This window comes from Corylus avellana, chromosome 10 (assembly GCF_965113065.1).
Source record: "Corylus avellana chromosome 10, dhCorAvel1.hap1.2, whole genome shotgun sequence".
In the NCBI taxonomy this organism is placed as follows: domain Eukaryota; kingdom Viridiplantae; phylum Streptophyta; class Magnoliopsida; order Fagales; family Betulaceae; genus Corylus; species Corylus avellana.
In genome coordinates this window covers 1,587,605-1,604,897 of record NC_142499.1, presented here as the reverse complement: position 1 = coordinate 1,604,897, position 17,293 = coordinate 1,587,605, and the positions used below count along the sequence as shown (strand labels likewise).

The window sequence follows — 17,293 nt, the reverse complement described above, 5'->3', positions numbered from 1 at the left end:
AACTCGTTTAAGTAAAGATGATTGTAATGTGGTCTATGATGAGCAAATTCTGCCTATTTATTGTAAAGATGATTGTATAAATGATACACACTTATCTATTATATTTGTAAATTGTCAATAAATTTTATTTAGAGACACTAAATATAATAATTAAAAATTAAAAAAGTCTATCATCTGTTTAAAGGAAAAATAATAATTAAGAAAATGTACGATGTAATTTATCTCACATGGGCCACATCCTTCGTAATCAAGTCTTTTAATTTTTAATATCCAAAGTCTTTTTACTGTTGGATGTAACACTTCACCGGTGATCATTTTGGCTCTTTGTGCTTTGGTCATGCTGGCATTTTGAAGTTTGAAAAGACCAACCTATAAACTTTTGTCCTTGAGCAAATTTGGTTTTTCTTCTTGTCCTTTTATAGATGCATCTACAATGAAGATATACGAGTAATTAAGATAGAAGTTATACGAGTAATTAAAATATATATATTACATTCTGCACAAAGCTTGTGAATAACTACTTAATTTAGAAAAATGTTGGAAACTATAAAATCTCTTAATCTTTATTTGTCACCTTACCTTAACATGTATTTGTCGTTTGATCACGAGATATATTTTGAGTCTTTGATTTTTGAATTATCTTCTTATACATGAGTTGTGTTGTTGAGAGTATATCTCTAATAGAACCATAATTTTTCTGCAACATTTGACACCCATTAATATGTGATTGAAGTTTGTTAAAATGAATTAATTGCTTACAATTTTTTGCTCCGTTCAAGCATTGACAATGTCAAAAGTTAAAAAATAGTTATATGCGTAGCATTACTTTTTAATTGTGTAATTTTAACTACTCATCTTTCATCACACTCTCATAAGATTAGGGTAATGTGGTAGTGCCATCTACCATTGATTTTTTTTTTTTTTTTTTAATAGAGGTTTATCCAATGGCTGATGGACACTTAGTGTAGTGATATAGGAGTGAGATAAGATATGAGTATGTAGCATTACTCCAACTTAATTTATTGTTAACTTTGTTCAAATCATGTTTATAATTTATTGAAGATAAAATCACCACATTTGTGATTTAATTTACAAATTAAATAAGAAGATATAAAATTGTTTGTATAGTGTTTTGTAAATAACATTTATATATTATTGTAGTTTAGTTGGAGGATCCATCTTTTTTTTTATTTTTTTATTCTTTAATGATGTGACAATATATACACCATTAGATTTATGAAATTTAATCTAAACCATGAAATAGGTTATCCTCATCTAACTAAGGGTTTGTTTGGTTTAGCGATTTCAAAATGTGGTTAATAATAACATCAGGGCCGGCCCAATGGTTTTTAGGGCCTTAGGCGAAACTTTTAAATGGAGCTTTATTTTTAAAAATATTTAAATATTAATTAAATAATATTTATTTTAATATTATTGTTATTATATTTTTATTTAAAAATCATTATTCTCCCCAAAATACTCTACATAAATCGTTTGAATAAACTAGTCATTTTCTATTATGTTTCTCCCCATTTGATAATTTCCGTATATAATATGTACTAAAAAAAATGCTTAGAATTCTCATCTTTAGGAAAATCTATATTACTATTTTATTGGACCCCTTTTCTACTAATAAATCCCTTAATTTTGCATCAATATTTTTCTATTGGCCTGGGTCATAAATATTTGTAACAATAGAGTTTTTTTTTTTCCTATTCAAATGAGGAAAGGGATAGAGTTAGATACTATTCAAATATTTGTACCAATAGATATATCAATAGTATTTTCATTATCTTCTAACTTTTTTTGATGAATTTTTTGTTCATTTACAAGTTTTTCACATAAATTATCCTCTATATTTTGTTTATTGCTAATAACAAATTTATTTAGAGCTCATCTTTGAGATTCAATCAGCTTTTCTACTTTCTTTCTTTTTTTTTTTTTCTTTTTTTTTAGTTTTTCATATCCATATACATATTTTTTGGCAGAAATATTTGATTAAAAATATTAAAAAATTAAACAAACACGATTTATATATATAAAAAAATAGAACAATAAAACTAAGTTGTGGTTTTATTGTTCTATTTTTTACTGTACAGCCAAAGAAGCATGTTGTAGGCCTTGTGAGTTGTGGTTGTTGTGCAGCGAAAGCATGCTGAAGGCCTCAATATTATAAAAATTAAAAAAAATTATTTATTTTTTTAAAGCATGTTGAGGGTCTCATTATTATAAACAAATAACATATATATATTAAAGCACGTTGAAGGCCTCAAGAAATCATGTTGAGGGTCTTAATATTATAAACAAGTAATAATATTTTTTTTAAGCATGTTGAGGGTCTTAAATTTTTATGCTATTTTTTTTTTTTTGGGGGGGGGGGGGGGGGGGGGGGGAGGGGGGTGGCTTAGAAAAAAAAAAATTTGGGGCTTATGAAACGGGGCTCTAGGCTAACTCGCCTAGCAATTGGGCCGGCCTTGAATAACACGATTTTTAAAAACACAATTAAGTGTTTAGTAAAATTACGTTTTAACATTTAAGATCTCGACCTTTAAAAATAGTGTTTTTTTAAAAACACACTTTCACCTACAATCTGAAAACGTACTCAGAAACAAAATACATTAATTTCCCGATTTTGTTTATATACACATTTTTTAACCTGTAAAACTAGATAGCCAAACGATCTTTAACTAATGTTAGACCAATTTATACTTTCATTTTCAACTAATAGGTGTCTTCTATTTGCAATTTATCTACAAAGGGGTGTTTGGCATTGAAGATCACATTTTAAAGCCATTTTGTAAAACAGTCATAATTTGGAGCGAAAGTTGGAACACATTTTAGTCTTTCATGCTTCCCACCGAAATGGTGTTTTTCCGTGTTGGGTACGAATCCTTTCCCAGCCAATTTGGAGATGCTACCTGCAACATTTGGATTAAACAAACATCCGCATTCCAAATTATGGTTTTCCTACGTGGATATACATCAACATCATTCAATCACACTTGGCGACATTGATGACGCATTCAACAAAAAAAAACACAAATTCTAAGAGGTACTTCAATCTGTTGGGATTATACCTAATGAAGCGAATGTCACTAATTCGAATCTCTCCCATTCTCTTGTGCGGACATATCAAAAAAAACATGAAAAAACACCATGAGTCCATTAGTTAGTGAAGGTTGGTCTTTTTGTTTTTTTTTTTTATATATAAAATAAATAAATAAAAAATTTAAAAGTTTTGTAGGCATTTTTTATTTTTTTTATTTTGAGTTATTTATTAATATTTTGGGTAAAGTCTATTTAACCCCTCAAACTACCACTCAAATGACAATTTACCCCTCAAACTATCAATTGCGACAATTTACCCCCCAAAACTACCTAAACAATGACAATGTACCCCGGATTTTTAAAAAATGGTGAAATTACCCTTGCTAAAATAAAAATAAAAATACTAAAATTTAATTTTTTTTTTCAAATTTGTAAGGGTATTTTTGTCTTATTGAAAATTTTATAAGGGTAATTTCATCATTTTATTAGCATTGGGGGTACATTATCATTGTTTTGGTAGTTTGGGGGGTGAAATACATTGTCGTAATTGATAGTTTGAGGAGTAGATTGTCAATGAGACGATAGTTTTATTTTTGTTTTAAAAACAAAAAATAAAAGTGAGAAAGAAAATAAATAGGAAGAAAAACAAGCTTCGCTTTGTTTAATAACATTTGTTTTCTGTTTTCCTATATATGTTCTTACTTTAGTTTTCTATTTTTAAAACAAAAATACACAGGAAAGGGCATCCCATGCACGGTTAAACAAAAGAAGTTAATCAATTATATGAGTTTTGGTCCTCCAATGAAATATAATTTACTTTTCCTTAGAATTATACGAAAATATAAGTATTACATCTGATAACCATTTTTTTTATTTATTTTCAAAATAAAAATATTAACAAAACAATTCAAAACATAAAATATTTAAAATCATTTTTATCTTTAAATTACATCGTAATATTATTTTTTTAAAAAAAAAAAAATTCTTAAAAGCATTAACAAACAAAGATTTTGATACCAAAAATCAAAAATATTTCTAGTATTTGTCTTTTAGCAATTGAGTATCTTCTCAATCATACTCCTGCTAATATCAATAACGGTATATATACTGAGTGTCCCTACATCAATAATGCTTGGGGCCACTGATTCCAAACCAATGAAATTACTTCCTTGTAACCTTTTTTTTCTTATGCAATTAAAAAAAGAAAAAGAAAAAAGGAAATTCGTCGGGTGTTTATGTTGTCGTTTCTCTATTCTTTATCACCTTGAATAATAGGTTGGATTATGGTTTTCAAGGAAGTTATAAATTGATTAATGTTGGGAGAATATGTGGTTGTCTAATGCAGACAATTATCTTGCACAATACCTTTTCTTTAATCAGTGGCAAAAGCTATGGTCGTGTCACGTGTGGTCGTATTTCAATGGCGCTATGGTGGCAGTCCTAGTCATTACTTTTTGTTTTTGTGTGCTTTTCTTTTACAGCATTCTCTAGGCTTTTAAGTCAATTAACGATAAGATCATGGAGTATAAATAGATTATATTTCATAATTGAGAAGATCTATTTCATTAAATAGATTATATTTTATAGATCAAATAGTCTATATAACGTCACTTGGTGTATATATTGTCACGATCTTTAACATTTTAGATGAAAATAAATTATCGATCACTTGAAATTGAGAAGATCTTCGTCAAAGGATTATATATCAAGATTGATAAAAAATGTTATCAAGACCAATTTATTTTGGAGAATGAAATCATCTCCATTTCAAATGAATTATTTTATTACTATATGATAAAGATGTTGTCACGTCTCATAGCTGCATCCTTACGGTCACGTTTGCCCTTCAAAGTTGGAGTAACACTAAAAATTCATCTTATATTGCTTAAAAAATAATGTTGCTTCTAAAATTACCATTGAACTTGTGATTAATCATATTAATTTTGACCGAATAATAATTTTTTAAGACACAAAAAGAATCTCAAAGTTGACCCATGGTAAGTCAGCAAAGCAATGTGACTTACTCAATGCATTCAAGCCTTTCCATGTTTATCTAAGACCGTATGACTCTTAAGGCACGCCTACTAGTCAAACCTTCTTACTTGTTCTTTGTTAAATTATTGTCTTGACCAAGTGGTTCACTTTCACCGTTCCACGTGTGAATATTTTTTTTTTAATTTGAATAAGGTTAGAAATTACACTTTTATTTTATTGATACGTTAAAGTCAATTAATTATTATTATTAACAAAAAATTAACAATTGATTGGAATTATTCTAATTTATAAAAAAATGCATATGATAATTATGATTTAACAAGATGAAAGTCATGCGAGGAAAAAACAAAACCCATTAAAATGCCAATAACAATATCAATAATTAAATTAGAGAAAAATATTATTATAGAATTTTGTTTAAAGAAAGTGTCCCATCTCAAGATTGGCCCATGCTGTCGCAACACCTAGTATTGTATTAAATTTCTAATTTTAAAAATCCAATATTCCAAAAGAATTTTATAATTAGGATGAGAAAATGAATATCCCAACTATAATGGAATCTAGCTATACTCCCGACATTAGTTCCTCGTCCTCGTGTCATTGACGGTCAATATTGGGTGCTAATGCTATTACTTTGTCTTTTCTTCCCCAACTTCCATTGTTAAAGAACCAAGCAATTTCCACGGAGCAATATTTAATGTCAACTTCCATCCAAATCACGATCTGGTCGGGTTGATTGAGCCCAAATCACAAGGTCCGATCGGACTACAAACACTTGCATACCAACACAACAATTGTTTTGATTTCATTATAATTGCCAGAGAGTAAGAAATACGGTACAACATCAAAATATGACCGTAACTTATTAGAAAAACCGTAATTCAGCTTCATAATTAGTCATGGTCATAATTCAGTTACATGATTAGACGGAGTCATACGCTACTAGCAATCAATATATAGCGAACGACCTTGCTCCATCATCGACGGCACAGACAAGGAGAAGACATGCGCCCATTTCACGTATCATCACATAAACTAAAAAATCGAAGACTTCTCCTGCCTGCAAGTCTTTCCATGTTGAATACTTGAATTTTGAATCATAATGGAATCTAGCTATAGTCCAGACATTAGTTCCTTGTCCTCGTGTCATTGACGGTCAATATTGGGTGCTAATGCTATAACTATGTCTGTTCTTCCCCAACGTCAATTGTTAAAGAACCAAGCAATTTCCACGGAGCAATACTTTAATAAGTACATCCTAATGTCAACTTCCATCCAAATCACGATCTGGTCGGGTTGGTTGAGCCCATATCACAAGTTCTGATCGGACCACAAACGCTTGTGTACCATCACAACAATTGTTTTGATTTCATTATAATTGTCAGAGAGTAGAAAATACGGTACAACATCAAAATATGACCATAACTTATTAGAAAACTGTAATTCAGCTTCATAATTAGTCATGGTCATAATTCAGCGGCATGATTTGACGGAGTCATACCCTACTAGCAATCAACATATAGCCAACGACCTTGCTTCATCGTTGACGCCACAAACAAGGAGAGGACATGCGCCCATTTCACGTATCATCACATAAACTAAACAATCGTAAGACTTCTCCCGCCTGCAAATCTTCGATTGTTTTACTCCTTGCATGCAATCGTCGACTAAATCCGACCATACGATCAACTGCATTATTAATATTATTTTATAACACTAAAAAAAAAAAAAAAAAAAAAAAAGGGATTGAATCAAGATAACATATATATCATCAAACATTAACCCACCAACATTCCATATCCACAATTAAAACATATGCAACAAAAAAACAGTCCTAAGAGAGAACTCATCAATCATGATGGACTACTTTTGCCCATGCATACTGTGTTACATTTTCTTCTCTTCCATGGGTCTTGTCTTCGTCTCTACTTTAAAGGACGGCCATAACTTCACAGGGAAATGGACCTTTTTAAAATTTTTTGCCTGACAAAAAATGGAAGGAATTATTATTATTTTTTTGCATAGAAAAGGAAGGAAATTAAGGTAAAAGAAATTTGAACGTTCCAGCCCCATGTGATCTTTAAGGTTCAAAAGTCGATATTTCAGAAGAATCAGAACCATTCATGACTCATGCCTAACCGTACTTGCCATAATTTATTGGGAAATTGATGAACCAACCCTATCTACCTCCTAATATTTTATTGCTTACTTCTTCTTTTTTTCCATTTTTTATACTCACCTACCTATCAATTGGATATAATCTACTTACCCCAAAAACAACCCTTTTCTTTTTTGTCCAAGACCCATAATTATTATTATTATTTGAAAAAAAGTCATTTTCAATTTTACAGAAGTACTATTAGTGCATAAATGTCGTGACAGAATAGCATGTGAAAATTAATTGGACTTAGCTAGGAGAGAGAAAGTCATTTTAAAATGCAATGCTCGGGAGATAGTTCACGCTTATTAAATTAATGACCAACTGTGACAAATGAATGATAATTTAATTGAGGATGTAAAGATTGTCTTGCATAGTCTAAACTTGGAAGGTGGAGCACGCAAGAACAGAAGTAAATACGGCTGTACATATTTTTGAAGAAACGCTTCTCCAAATATTTACTTAGAAATTTTGAACGGAAGAGTATTCTGAATTTTTGCATATTGTTGTATGTTCTTATAGTTTGTAATCTCTACCATTTTACTTGAAATAAAAGAAGATTCATTTAATTGTATATATATATATATATATATATATATATCACATTGTTTATAAGTTTTAAAAGACTCAATAATATTACACCAACCACTCACTACTATTACATATAAAACTTTGTCATCGCATGTTTATTCTTTGATCTTAGCTCTAAGAGAGGACAAAAAACAACAGGAAGAAGGTGGCCCAAAACCATAGCCCAAAGCTAATTGAACAGCCTGTTTTTGTTTCCATCCTGTGGGGTATACTTTTTCCAATTTCCGTCAGATAAAGATGCCTCAAAGACCATACCATCAATCAAACATGTCATGGTGGCATGCCCCATGTCATTACCCTAAATCCTAATGAAGACAAATTATGGAATGAAAAATGTCCCCCCCCCCCCCCCCCCCAACCCAAAAATCCATGATGAAGAGGGTTGATTTGTTCAATTTTTTTTTTTGAACAAATTTTTATGTAAATTTAAGATTCGGTTATATGAAAGAATTCGAAGTTTTATCGTTCTTTTATTTATTTATTTTCACAAAATCCAATTCAGTATAAACTCTTAGCACTCAAAACATTCATAACTATATCTTCTTTTTTTTTAAAAAAAAATTAAAATCCAAATTTGAGTTGAACTTTCAAACGATATTGGGCTTGTTGGACCCCCATCATATTGTTAAGGCACAGTGCAGATTATGGGCCTTTGCTGATACCAGCGAAATTATGGTCATCTTAAATTGGACAATATTTTTTTTTAAATTTGGTTAGACAAAATTTCTTTTACCTATATACTTTAAGGATAAATGTCAGTTTAATAAACTGAATTAGAAGAATTTTCTTCAACCAAATTTGAAAGAAATTTCTCCCAACTTCTTCATATTCTTATTTTTCTTGTTTTCCAAACTATAGCTAAAATTATCTTTTCCCCAAATCTAAAAGGTAATAAGCTTCTTTTTTGTTTTTTTTTCCCAAAATTAGTTGAAATCCCTAACTTTTTAAGCCAAATTTTATCAACAAAGTTTTTAAGGGTGACATACTATAAGCTCCATTTTCAATTAACCACTATCTTGTCCCAACCAAATTCAATTGGATGTCATTTGTCACTTTAAAATTCTTTCAAACCCATTATCTGGTATGCCCAATTACCAAGGGCTCCAAAGGCCCATCAACTAAGGGATTGTCGAGCCCAACAACCACAGGGCCACACCCAACCAATCCAAGATGACCGAGTGGCCCAAATATTACCAAGGCAACATGGGCCACTCAGAGATGTAGTTCAGACTCTTTGATTAAGGAATTGGTTCATTGGTCTCTCTGGGTGGAGCTTTTTCTCCTCAAATTTGGAGTTTCTATCCGGATATTGAACTTTATTTGTCCTGCGGAGGTGTAATAGTTTTTAGGTTATATTCAAATTAATTCAAAAAAATAATTAACAATAATAAAATTTCAAACCTTGTCTTTTTAAGTTAAAAGCTGACCTTTAGGTTACAATCTAGTTTAGAGGACGGAAATTATGTAATTAAATGCGGACATAACGGAGAGAACATGAAACTTTACATGAGAGCGCTTTGATAGTCTAGGCCTTCTCAAGTCTCAACTTTAGATTTTCAAGATCCGAATTCCGACCCAAACACATTGCTTGTTCTCTAAGTTGAAGGAAAAAATAATGCAATGAGCAATTAATTATAAAGCAGAATAAATAAAATTGACACAGAATTATGTAATTCGATAAAGTCTAAAGAACTACATTTTGTTCTTATTTCTTTGGTGAGGTTTACAATACATAAATTAATCTCAAACTGTAATTAAGTGATAGAATTCAACTGCGACTGAACTCTAAGACAAGTGACCAAGTCCCAATATAAACTGAGGTTATAAACTGTTAGAAATAAAATTACACTACAAGCCCATTAGATTTTGGGCCTTAGGGCCAATGACAGACCTATAAAGCTATTAATTAAATAGCAGGAGATACACTCAAAGTGTGGTTCTATTAGAATAATATAAGTCAAGAAGTCTAATTTCTCTAGGACTCCCAAATCAATTCAAATAAGAAGATCTAGTTTAAGTCTACCTTAACTCTTCAGCATATAAATAGGTCCTACACAAATACAAAAGATATCTTCTCATACTCTTTCAAACTCTCATATTATAGATTCTGTCTTTCTGTCCGTCTTTCTTTTTTTCAAGAAAGATGAAGGTGATCGCTGCGTATTTGCTGGCTGTTTTGGGAGGGAACACAAGCCCCTCCGCTGAAGATATCAGGAACATTCTTGCCTCCGGTACCTTTTTTTCTTCTCTCTACGCTTTCTTTCCTTGTTCTTGTTTATGGTTCAAACTAGTATATACATATATAATAGTTTGAATCTTGTAGTTTGACAATTGGTCGATGTACGTGAATCATGTGATTAAGTTTATAACAATATATTTGCATATGTTGATATATAGATTAGGATGAATTGTCTAAAAGGCATTGTTTGGCTGACACTTTGCTCTACCTTTTGAGAGCTTCATCGTTTGTAATTACCCATTCAATACAAATCCTCTCTTATCATTACCTACAAGAGCATATGATTTGAGTTTAGCTTTTGACTGTTTCTTGGCTTTCAGTTGGAGCTGAAGCTGATAATGATCATAGGATTGAGTATTTTATTTCGCAAGTTGAGGGCAAAGACATGGCAGAACTTATTGCTGCAGGGCGGGAGAAGTTAGTCTCAGTGTCTTCTGCTTGTAGTGCCGCAGTAACCGTCCCTGCAACCACCGCTGATGTTGGTGCTGCTGCTGCTGAGCCAAACAAAGAGGAAAAGGTGGAGGAGGAGGAGGAAGAAGAAGGAGAAGAAGAAGTAAGCCTTTCTTGACATAATTTTCTTGGGAATAGTACTCTAATTTTGCACTTCTCATTTATGAATTGCCACCTTGGATAATATAGTAAAAGTAAACTTAGTTAGGTTAGACGGGTTAGATTTTGCATGTAATTAACAAAAAGCTTCACATAAATTATGTTAAATGTTGGAAATTTATCTGATTCCCTTTTCTTTTACTTGAACTTGTTGCAGGATATGCTGTTCAGTATCTTTGATTAGGGGGTTGGTCATGCGTCTCTGATCAGTATGAAGACTTTCCTTTTCAATTTGGAGCTTTCAATTGGATGTTGAAGTTTTGTCCTGCAGAGCTATATATGTAGTAGTTTCTAGATTATATTAGGTAGACAAGACATCTGCTGAGTTGCATGCAGCTTATACGATGACGTTGGGATTTGAATTTGGTTTATTATTTTATTCGAGCTCCCTCTTAGATTTTCATCTATTCTTCTGTTGTTCTGTATGCTATTTTGATGGGATTTTCATCTAAAATCATAGATATAAGGGAAAAATATTAAAAAGTTTGCAATATAGCCCCCAATGTTTAAAAGGTTTTAAAGTAACCCTCAAACTATTAAAATGTATCAAAAATGCCACTTATTTTTTTATATTCCTATAATACACCTATTCTTTTAATTATAAAATAATTATGAAAAAAACCAAACAATTTTTTTAAAAAATAAATAAATAAAAACCAATGGACGAATAAATACAAAAAAAAAAAAGTTTTTTGAAATAAATAAATAATCAGTCACTTTAATTGGCCTAAATTACAAATTGCTTCATGTCATATTAAAATAAAATCAATTTGGTAGTTTGATGGGCTACTTTAGTAGGTTTTTTCTTTGGAATATCTCAAGAACCTTACATGACATGAAGCAATTTGTAATTTATAATTTGTGACTAATTATTTATTATTTATTCCAAAAAAACTTCTTCTTTTTTTTTTGTTTTTATTCACCTATTGGCTTTATTGAATTTTTTAAATTTTTTTTTACAATTGTTGTATTATTTTATTTGTTAAAAGAATAAAGGTATCATAGGAATATAAAAAATAAGTGGCTTGTTAGTCTGGAAAGCTAATTTAGTACCTTTTGAACATTGATGTGTTATATTGCAAACGGTTAGTAGTTTGAGGCTTTTTTATATTTTTTCCTTAATTGACACTATTGATGGTGAAAGTACCAAATCCTTGAGAGCAATACAACTTAAGGAATAACTGCAAACCATATTTCCATTATTTATGCAATCAAACAAGAAGTAATTAACAAAACCCAGTGAAAACCAGCGGCAACAGTTATATGTAAAACTAGCATCCTGTCCAGGTTTCCCCCTGCTAATTAAGGAAAGTAATTAAATCTTAGCAGCAAAGGAAAGACCCTCTTTTGTGAGCAGATCAGGATTCTCAACAGGAGGTTGAACCTTTGCAACTTTGGCTATAGCCTTGTTTTCCTCTGGAGTCCCACCCTCTAGGAAAGCTCCAATGACCTTCCCATCTTTGATCCAGTACGTTCCAAACTTGGGCTTTGGTGATGCTGGATTGTTGTCTCCAAATAGCACAGTGTCACCAACATTGTCGCCATAGAATTGCCATGACAGATCAAATGAGCGAGAATAGAAGAATGGAAGGTAGTCATACTCCTCTACAGTCTTCCCCTCCTCACTTGCCTTAACGGCCTGCAAAAAACAAGACAGATATATAGTTATGAGATCCACCCACGATAAATGTTTTTATTACATGTTTTATATAGCTATGTGCATTGTTTTTGGTCCTCTAAGCGTGCCACCGTCGGTTCAGGTACAAGATACCATCATTATTGCCCGAACAATTAGACATCCAATAGTTCATTTTGGTCATGGTACTAGCAAATGGAATCCTAGAATGCTGATACTGCACGGTCCTACTATGCAAGAACTCCAAATCAATGATCCGCACGCTATATACCAATACGGGGCTCATAATTTGTGAAAACGACAGTTTTGGGAAGGTACGCACCTTCACAGCCTGCTCAGCAGATTTGCGTGCATGGTCAACATGCTCAACTCTTCTCAATTCATTGTACAATTTCAAAGGGAAAGTAGCCACATCGCCAACAGCATATACGCCAGTAACACTTGTTTTAAAGGACGCATCAGTCTGCAATCAAACAAGTTGTGCATAAGCTAAAATTCGAAATTGCCATCTGACTCCAGCCTAATAACAATCGTTATGATAAGACAGAAATTCCAATCATGAGTTCCAGTCTAACAAAAGCATAGCCTCTCAGAAGTCACACTAACCTTAATGCCGCCTTTCTCCTCTTCAACCTGACCTTTGAATAATGTTGTAAGGGGCCTTCCCCCAACACCAACAACAACAATGTCAGCTTCAAGCACCCTGCCATCCTTAAGTTTCACTTCCTTTACCTGAATGATGAGCAAAATGTTGCCAATAAAGCTTTTAGCTCATAGATCACACAATCAACATTTAAATACTAAATGATTGAATACTTACCTCTCCATTTGAATCAGAAGTAAATCCAACGGCAACTGTTCCCTTAATAATTTTGATTCCTTTATTTTTATAGTAACCCTCATAGAAAGCAGCTATTTCAGAAGTGAAAAGCCGAGGCACTGCAAAAAACACGGCCCGAGTTAGAAAAGAAGGATCTACAAAAGAATCCAACAAAGAGTAGGTCATCCAATTTCAAAAATATTTGAATCAATTATACAAAATAACGGCTAAAATTAGCCTCCACTTACTGCACCATGGCTCAGGGTAGACCATGCTGACATCAAAATTGTTCATTTGCAAAACTGCGCCAAGCTCAAGACCAATGTATCCTCCTCCAACAATCACAGCCTTCCCGTTCTTCTTTGCTTTGAAAGCTTCTATAAGTTTATCAGCATCATCAATTTCTCTCAAGTAGAAGATGTTTTTGGCATCTGCTCCTTGCACACCAAAGTCTGTCAACCTGATAACCTGTGAAAAAGTAAAAATCATTACACTGTGTGAACAAGGTAAGAGAAGGCAAGCAGAAGTCGCTTCCTGGAAAACTTAACAGCACTTACACTTGAACCAGTTGCAATAATCAAAATCTGATACTTGAAAGTTTCTCCAGCAGCGCTTATTAGAATTTTGGCAGCAAGATCTGCTTTTACTATTTCTGTCCTTAGGATCAACTCTATTCCTGCAACCATCAGTTGAGTTTTCATGAGAAAATGTTGTCCAGGGCATTCTCCATTGGCATATACAAATTGGAAGCCACCAAAACACTGAATTCAGTAATGACTGCTTGCTCAATCTCATCACATTATTGGCAGGCACTATAGTTTCAGGAAACCACTCGTACAATACTAAATCAGTATTTGCATGTAATGGGTGTGGCATAACCTTTCTCTTTGTACCACTCAGGTAGCAATCTCTCTCCTCCACTTCCGACACAGACATGGAACCCTGGGAGTCTAGCAGGAGCTGGAAAATAGAACATGGAATGAAACCAACGTGATCTTCAATGTAAGTAAAAGGCCAGATGTGCAACACTATATCTTAGATTTAACTTAATTTGAACAAGTAAAGTTATGAACAATGCTCCTTACACTCGGGGAAAAGGTAAGCCTTGCTTAGTGCTGGACGTTCATAAGGAGCCACCTGGAAGTATAAGAAAGAAGAAATCAGCAGAAGTCCCATAAAATTTTACTGCAAGAGGTAATAAAACCACACCGACTGCTGTAGTAGTAAAACAGTTTCAAAAATTAAGCAAGTAGCATAAAATTGAAAGTTGTTTTGCCAGTGCCTTCAAATTTCGAATATTTAAGTGGTTAAAATTGAATTCATGTACTTAAATCTCATCGGGGGCACGAGTATATATCATCTTGAAGTTATATTCGATCACATTATTTCTATATCTATAATTTAAAATATGTTCAAACTATGCAACTACCTACATTTTCCCTATCGATACAAATAAGCTTCACTTCAGTCAAAGTCTAATGTAGCTTTAAGATTTGAGCCTAGGCACCAAGAAAATGCATTTTGAGCTCAAATTAACACTTGTTATTCCTAAATACACATCACATGAGCATTTATAATAATTTTTTTTTCTGTTCTGCCCATGAATTGCACAAAATATACGCCACAGTAACAACACTAACTACCTGAACCTTCTCAGTAGCATAACATTTCCACACAATCAAAGCGTTCACAAACCGAATTTAACATTAACCAGATAATTGAGTATACAAAGGTAAAAGAAAGTGTACCGCCTCCTTGGAAATGATCGCCAGCTCGCCTGGTTTAAGGCCCTGTTTGGCAAACTCCCTAGCTGCATATCCCTATTATGTCATTTGTCAACAACGTCAAATTCAGCATAAAAATTAATTATTACAGATAAACATATCTAATTTGAGTCTAATTTTCCACTTCTTAGATTACCAAAAGAGAATGGAGATCCAAGGTCTTATACTTCAGTTCAATTTCGGCCAAAACAAGCTTAAATTTAATTAATCCAAATATTTCTCAGCTAAAAACAACAACATATAAAGCATATCGTTGACTGAAAACGCAAAGAAAACAATTAAAATCGGAGGAAAAAATGACATTTAGATCTGTGTAAAGTATAGAGCCAGCGAGAACCAAATTACAGGGTTCAGCTCAATTATTCAAAATCCAAAACCACAGGCTCAAGAACACAAACCAAAATATCATCAGCGGTCCAATATTCAAATAAAACTTAGGAATTAGCACTGGAAAACGGATAAAACGACAAGAAAATCTATCTAATCGTGAAAATGAAATTGACGAGGTAAAAGTACGAGAGCCGATGATCGAGAAACTCACAGCTGCGACACCGCCACCGACGATCACGTACTTGAAGCTCTTCTCTGCCATTGTTTCGATTGTTGGAAAGCTTTTGGCCTTCGCTGTGTGCTCTGTGACTTTTAAGTGCGGTCGTTGGTGAAGATAGAGAGAGGAGAGAGACAATCTGATGTGGTGTGAGCCGTGTGATTTGTCAGATATTAATGGGACGACTAGGTTTTCATTGGCTGGATGCTGCGTATAAACGGAATCTATCCCCGTGGCGATCCGTTGACCGTTTACGTTTGTTGACTGTGCATCCGCCACGACAGCCAATTTTCTAGAACTAGACTGGATGGGGCTTCCACACTATGGTACGGTTTACTGTAAATAGAGCTAGATAATTATGTATAGTCAACTATTATTAACCTGTTACAAAAAGAAAAAAAAAACTATTATTAACCTGAACCAACAAAAAAACAGAAGAAACTATTATTGACCTAAAAAATAATAAACTTTTTACTATATTTATAATCTTCGTGTAATTTTTATAGTATATTGTTCATTTGATTTAACGATTTTAAAATGTTCAATTTTTTAAAAAAAATAATAGTTTTAAAACGCAATTTAACTTTTGGTAAAACTTGCAATTTGAAAAATAATGTCTTAAAATACCTTTAAAGTTGTGTATTTCTAAAATGCGACTCTTGCCCATTGCATTTCACGTTTTTAAAGTTCATGTTTTTTAAACGTGTTTTCAGATGAAGCACTATTTACAATTTTGAAAATGCTATATGTTCTTTTAGTGTTTTTTTAACTGTGATGTGGCTTTTAAAATTATCGTTGAATTTGAGATTATTATTATTAACTTTTAATTTATTGGTGATTTTAAAAGTTACCTCATAGTTTAGAAGACACCAAAAAAATATTAGAAGAACACTTAGCATTTCCCTTACAATTTTGTTTAAAAACACCATTTGACATGAAAAATTGTAAGGACTAAGTACTCCAAAAATATTATAATTTGACCGTCCCATTTTGTCACAATTTTTAATAAGTACTAACAAAAATTACTATTAATTATCAAAACATTTTATAATTATTTATATATTTAAGTCTCAATTAGTACAAAGAAGTTAACTTATATCTATATAATATTTTGGGAAATTATATTTAAAATCCTTAGGTAAACGCGTCTTTATTAAAAACTCCATAGGTTTTTTTTTCTCGGAAATTTAGTCCTTGGGTCACTCGAAACTACTAGAAACTCCATATCGTTAATTTTTGGTAACTGCCGTTAGTCCACTCAAAACTCACCGTTTCATCTGATTAAAATATTAATTTTTTATTAATGGGCCACCCCTGGCCACCCTTCAATTTTTTTTTCTTTTTTTTTTTTCTTTTTTTTAAAGTTTAATTTTTTTAAATTAAATTAATAAAAAATTAATATTTTAATCAGATGAAACGGTGAGTTTTGAGTGGACTAACGGCAGTTAACAAAAATTGACGGTAGGGAGTTTTCTAGTAGTTTCGAGTGACCCAGGAACTAAATTTCCGGAAAAAAAAACTCAGGGAATTTTTAATAAAGGCGCGTTTACCTAAGGATTTTATATACAATTTCCCTAATATTTTCACAGTTCAGTCGTTTATTTTTTACTTTACAATTAACAAAATCAGGGCCGTCTGCGTAGCATTTTGACTTTTTCTAGCCACAAATCGTCCCCAAGGGCCGGCCCAGGCCCCAGCAGTTAGTGCAATAATGCACAATGCCCAAAACCAGTCTTCGTTCAGGATTCAATGCTGACGTAATAATGATGATTATTAGTATCAATAATGATGATTATTAGTATTAATAATATCATTAAAATTTTATTATTATTTCATTAGTAGTGAGACACATAGCAGAATAATAAT

The 17,293-nt window shown here is 32.3% G+C and overlaps 2 protein-coding genes across 2 annotated transcripts; one reads left to right on the top strand and one right to left on the bottom strand.

Annotated features, from left to right (window-relative positions):
- Nucleotides 1-9,935: 9,935 nt before the first annotated feature.
- LOC132162136 (large ribosomal subunit protein P2-like) lies at nucleotides 9,936-10,824 on the top strand. Its single transcript, XM_059572395.2, has 3 exons — nucleotides 9,936-10,023; nucleotides 10,352-10,584; nucleotides 10,798-10,824. Exons 1-3 carry the CDS (start codon nucleotides 9,936-9,938, stop codon nucleotides 10,822-10,824), a joined length of 348 nt encoding a protein of 115 aa, XP_059428378.1.
- Nucleotides 10,825-11,810: 986 nt separating this feature from the next.
- Nucleotides 11,811-15,578, bottom strand: MDAR1 (monodehydroascorbate reductase 1). The gene is made up of 10 exons (XM_059607572.2): nucleotides 15,422-15,578; nucleotides 14,845-14,916; nucleotides 14,182-14,233; nucleotides 13,976-14,056; nucleotides 13,654-13,772; nucleotides 13,345-13,564; nucleotides 13,097-13,215; nucleotides 12,883-13,008; nucleotides 12,599-12,739; nucleotides 11,811-12,279 (listed from the first exon to the last, which is right to left on the bottom strand). Exons 1-10 carry the CDS (start codon nucleotides 15,470-15,472, stop codon nucleotides 11,956-11,958), a joined length of 1,305 nt encoding a protein of 434 aa, XP_059463555.1. The 5' UTR covers nucleotides 15,473-15,578; the 3' UTR covers nucleotides 11,811-11,955.
- Between the last annotated feature and the right edge of the window lie 1,715 nt (nucleotides 15,579-17,293).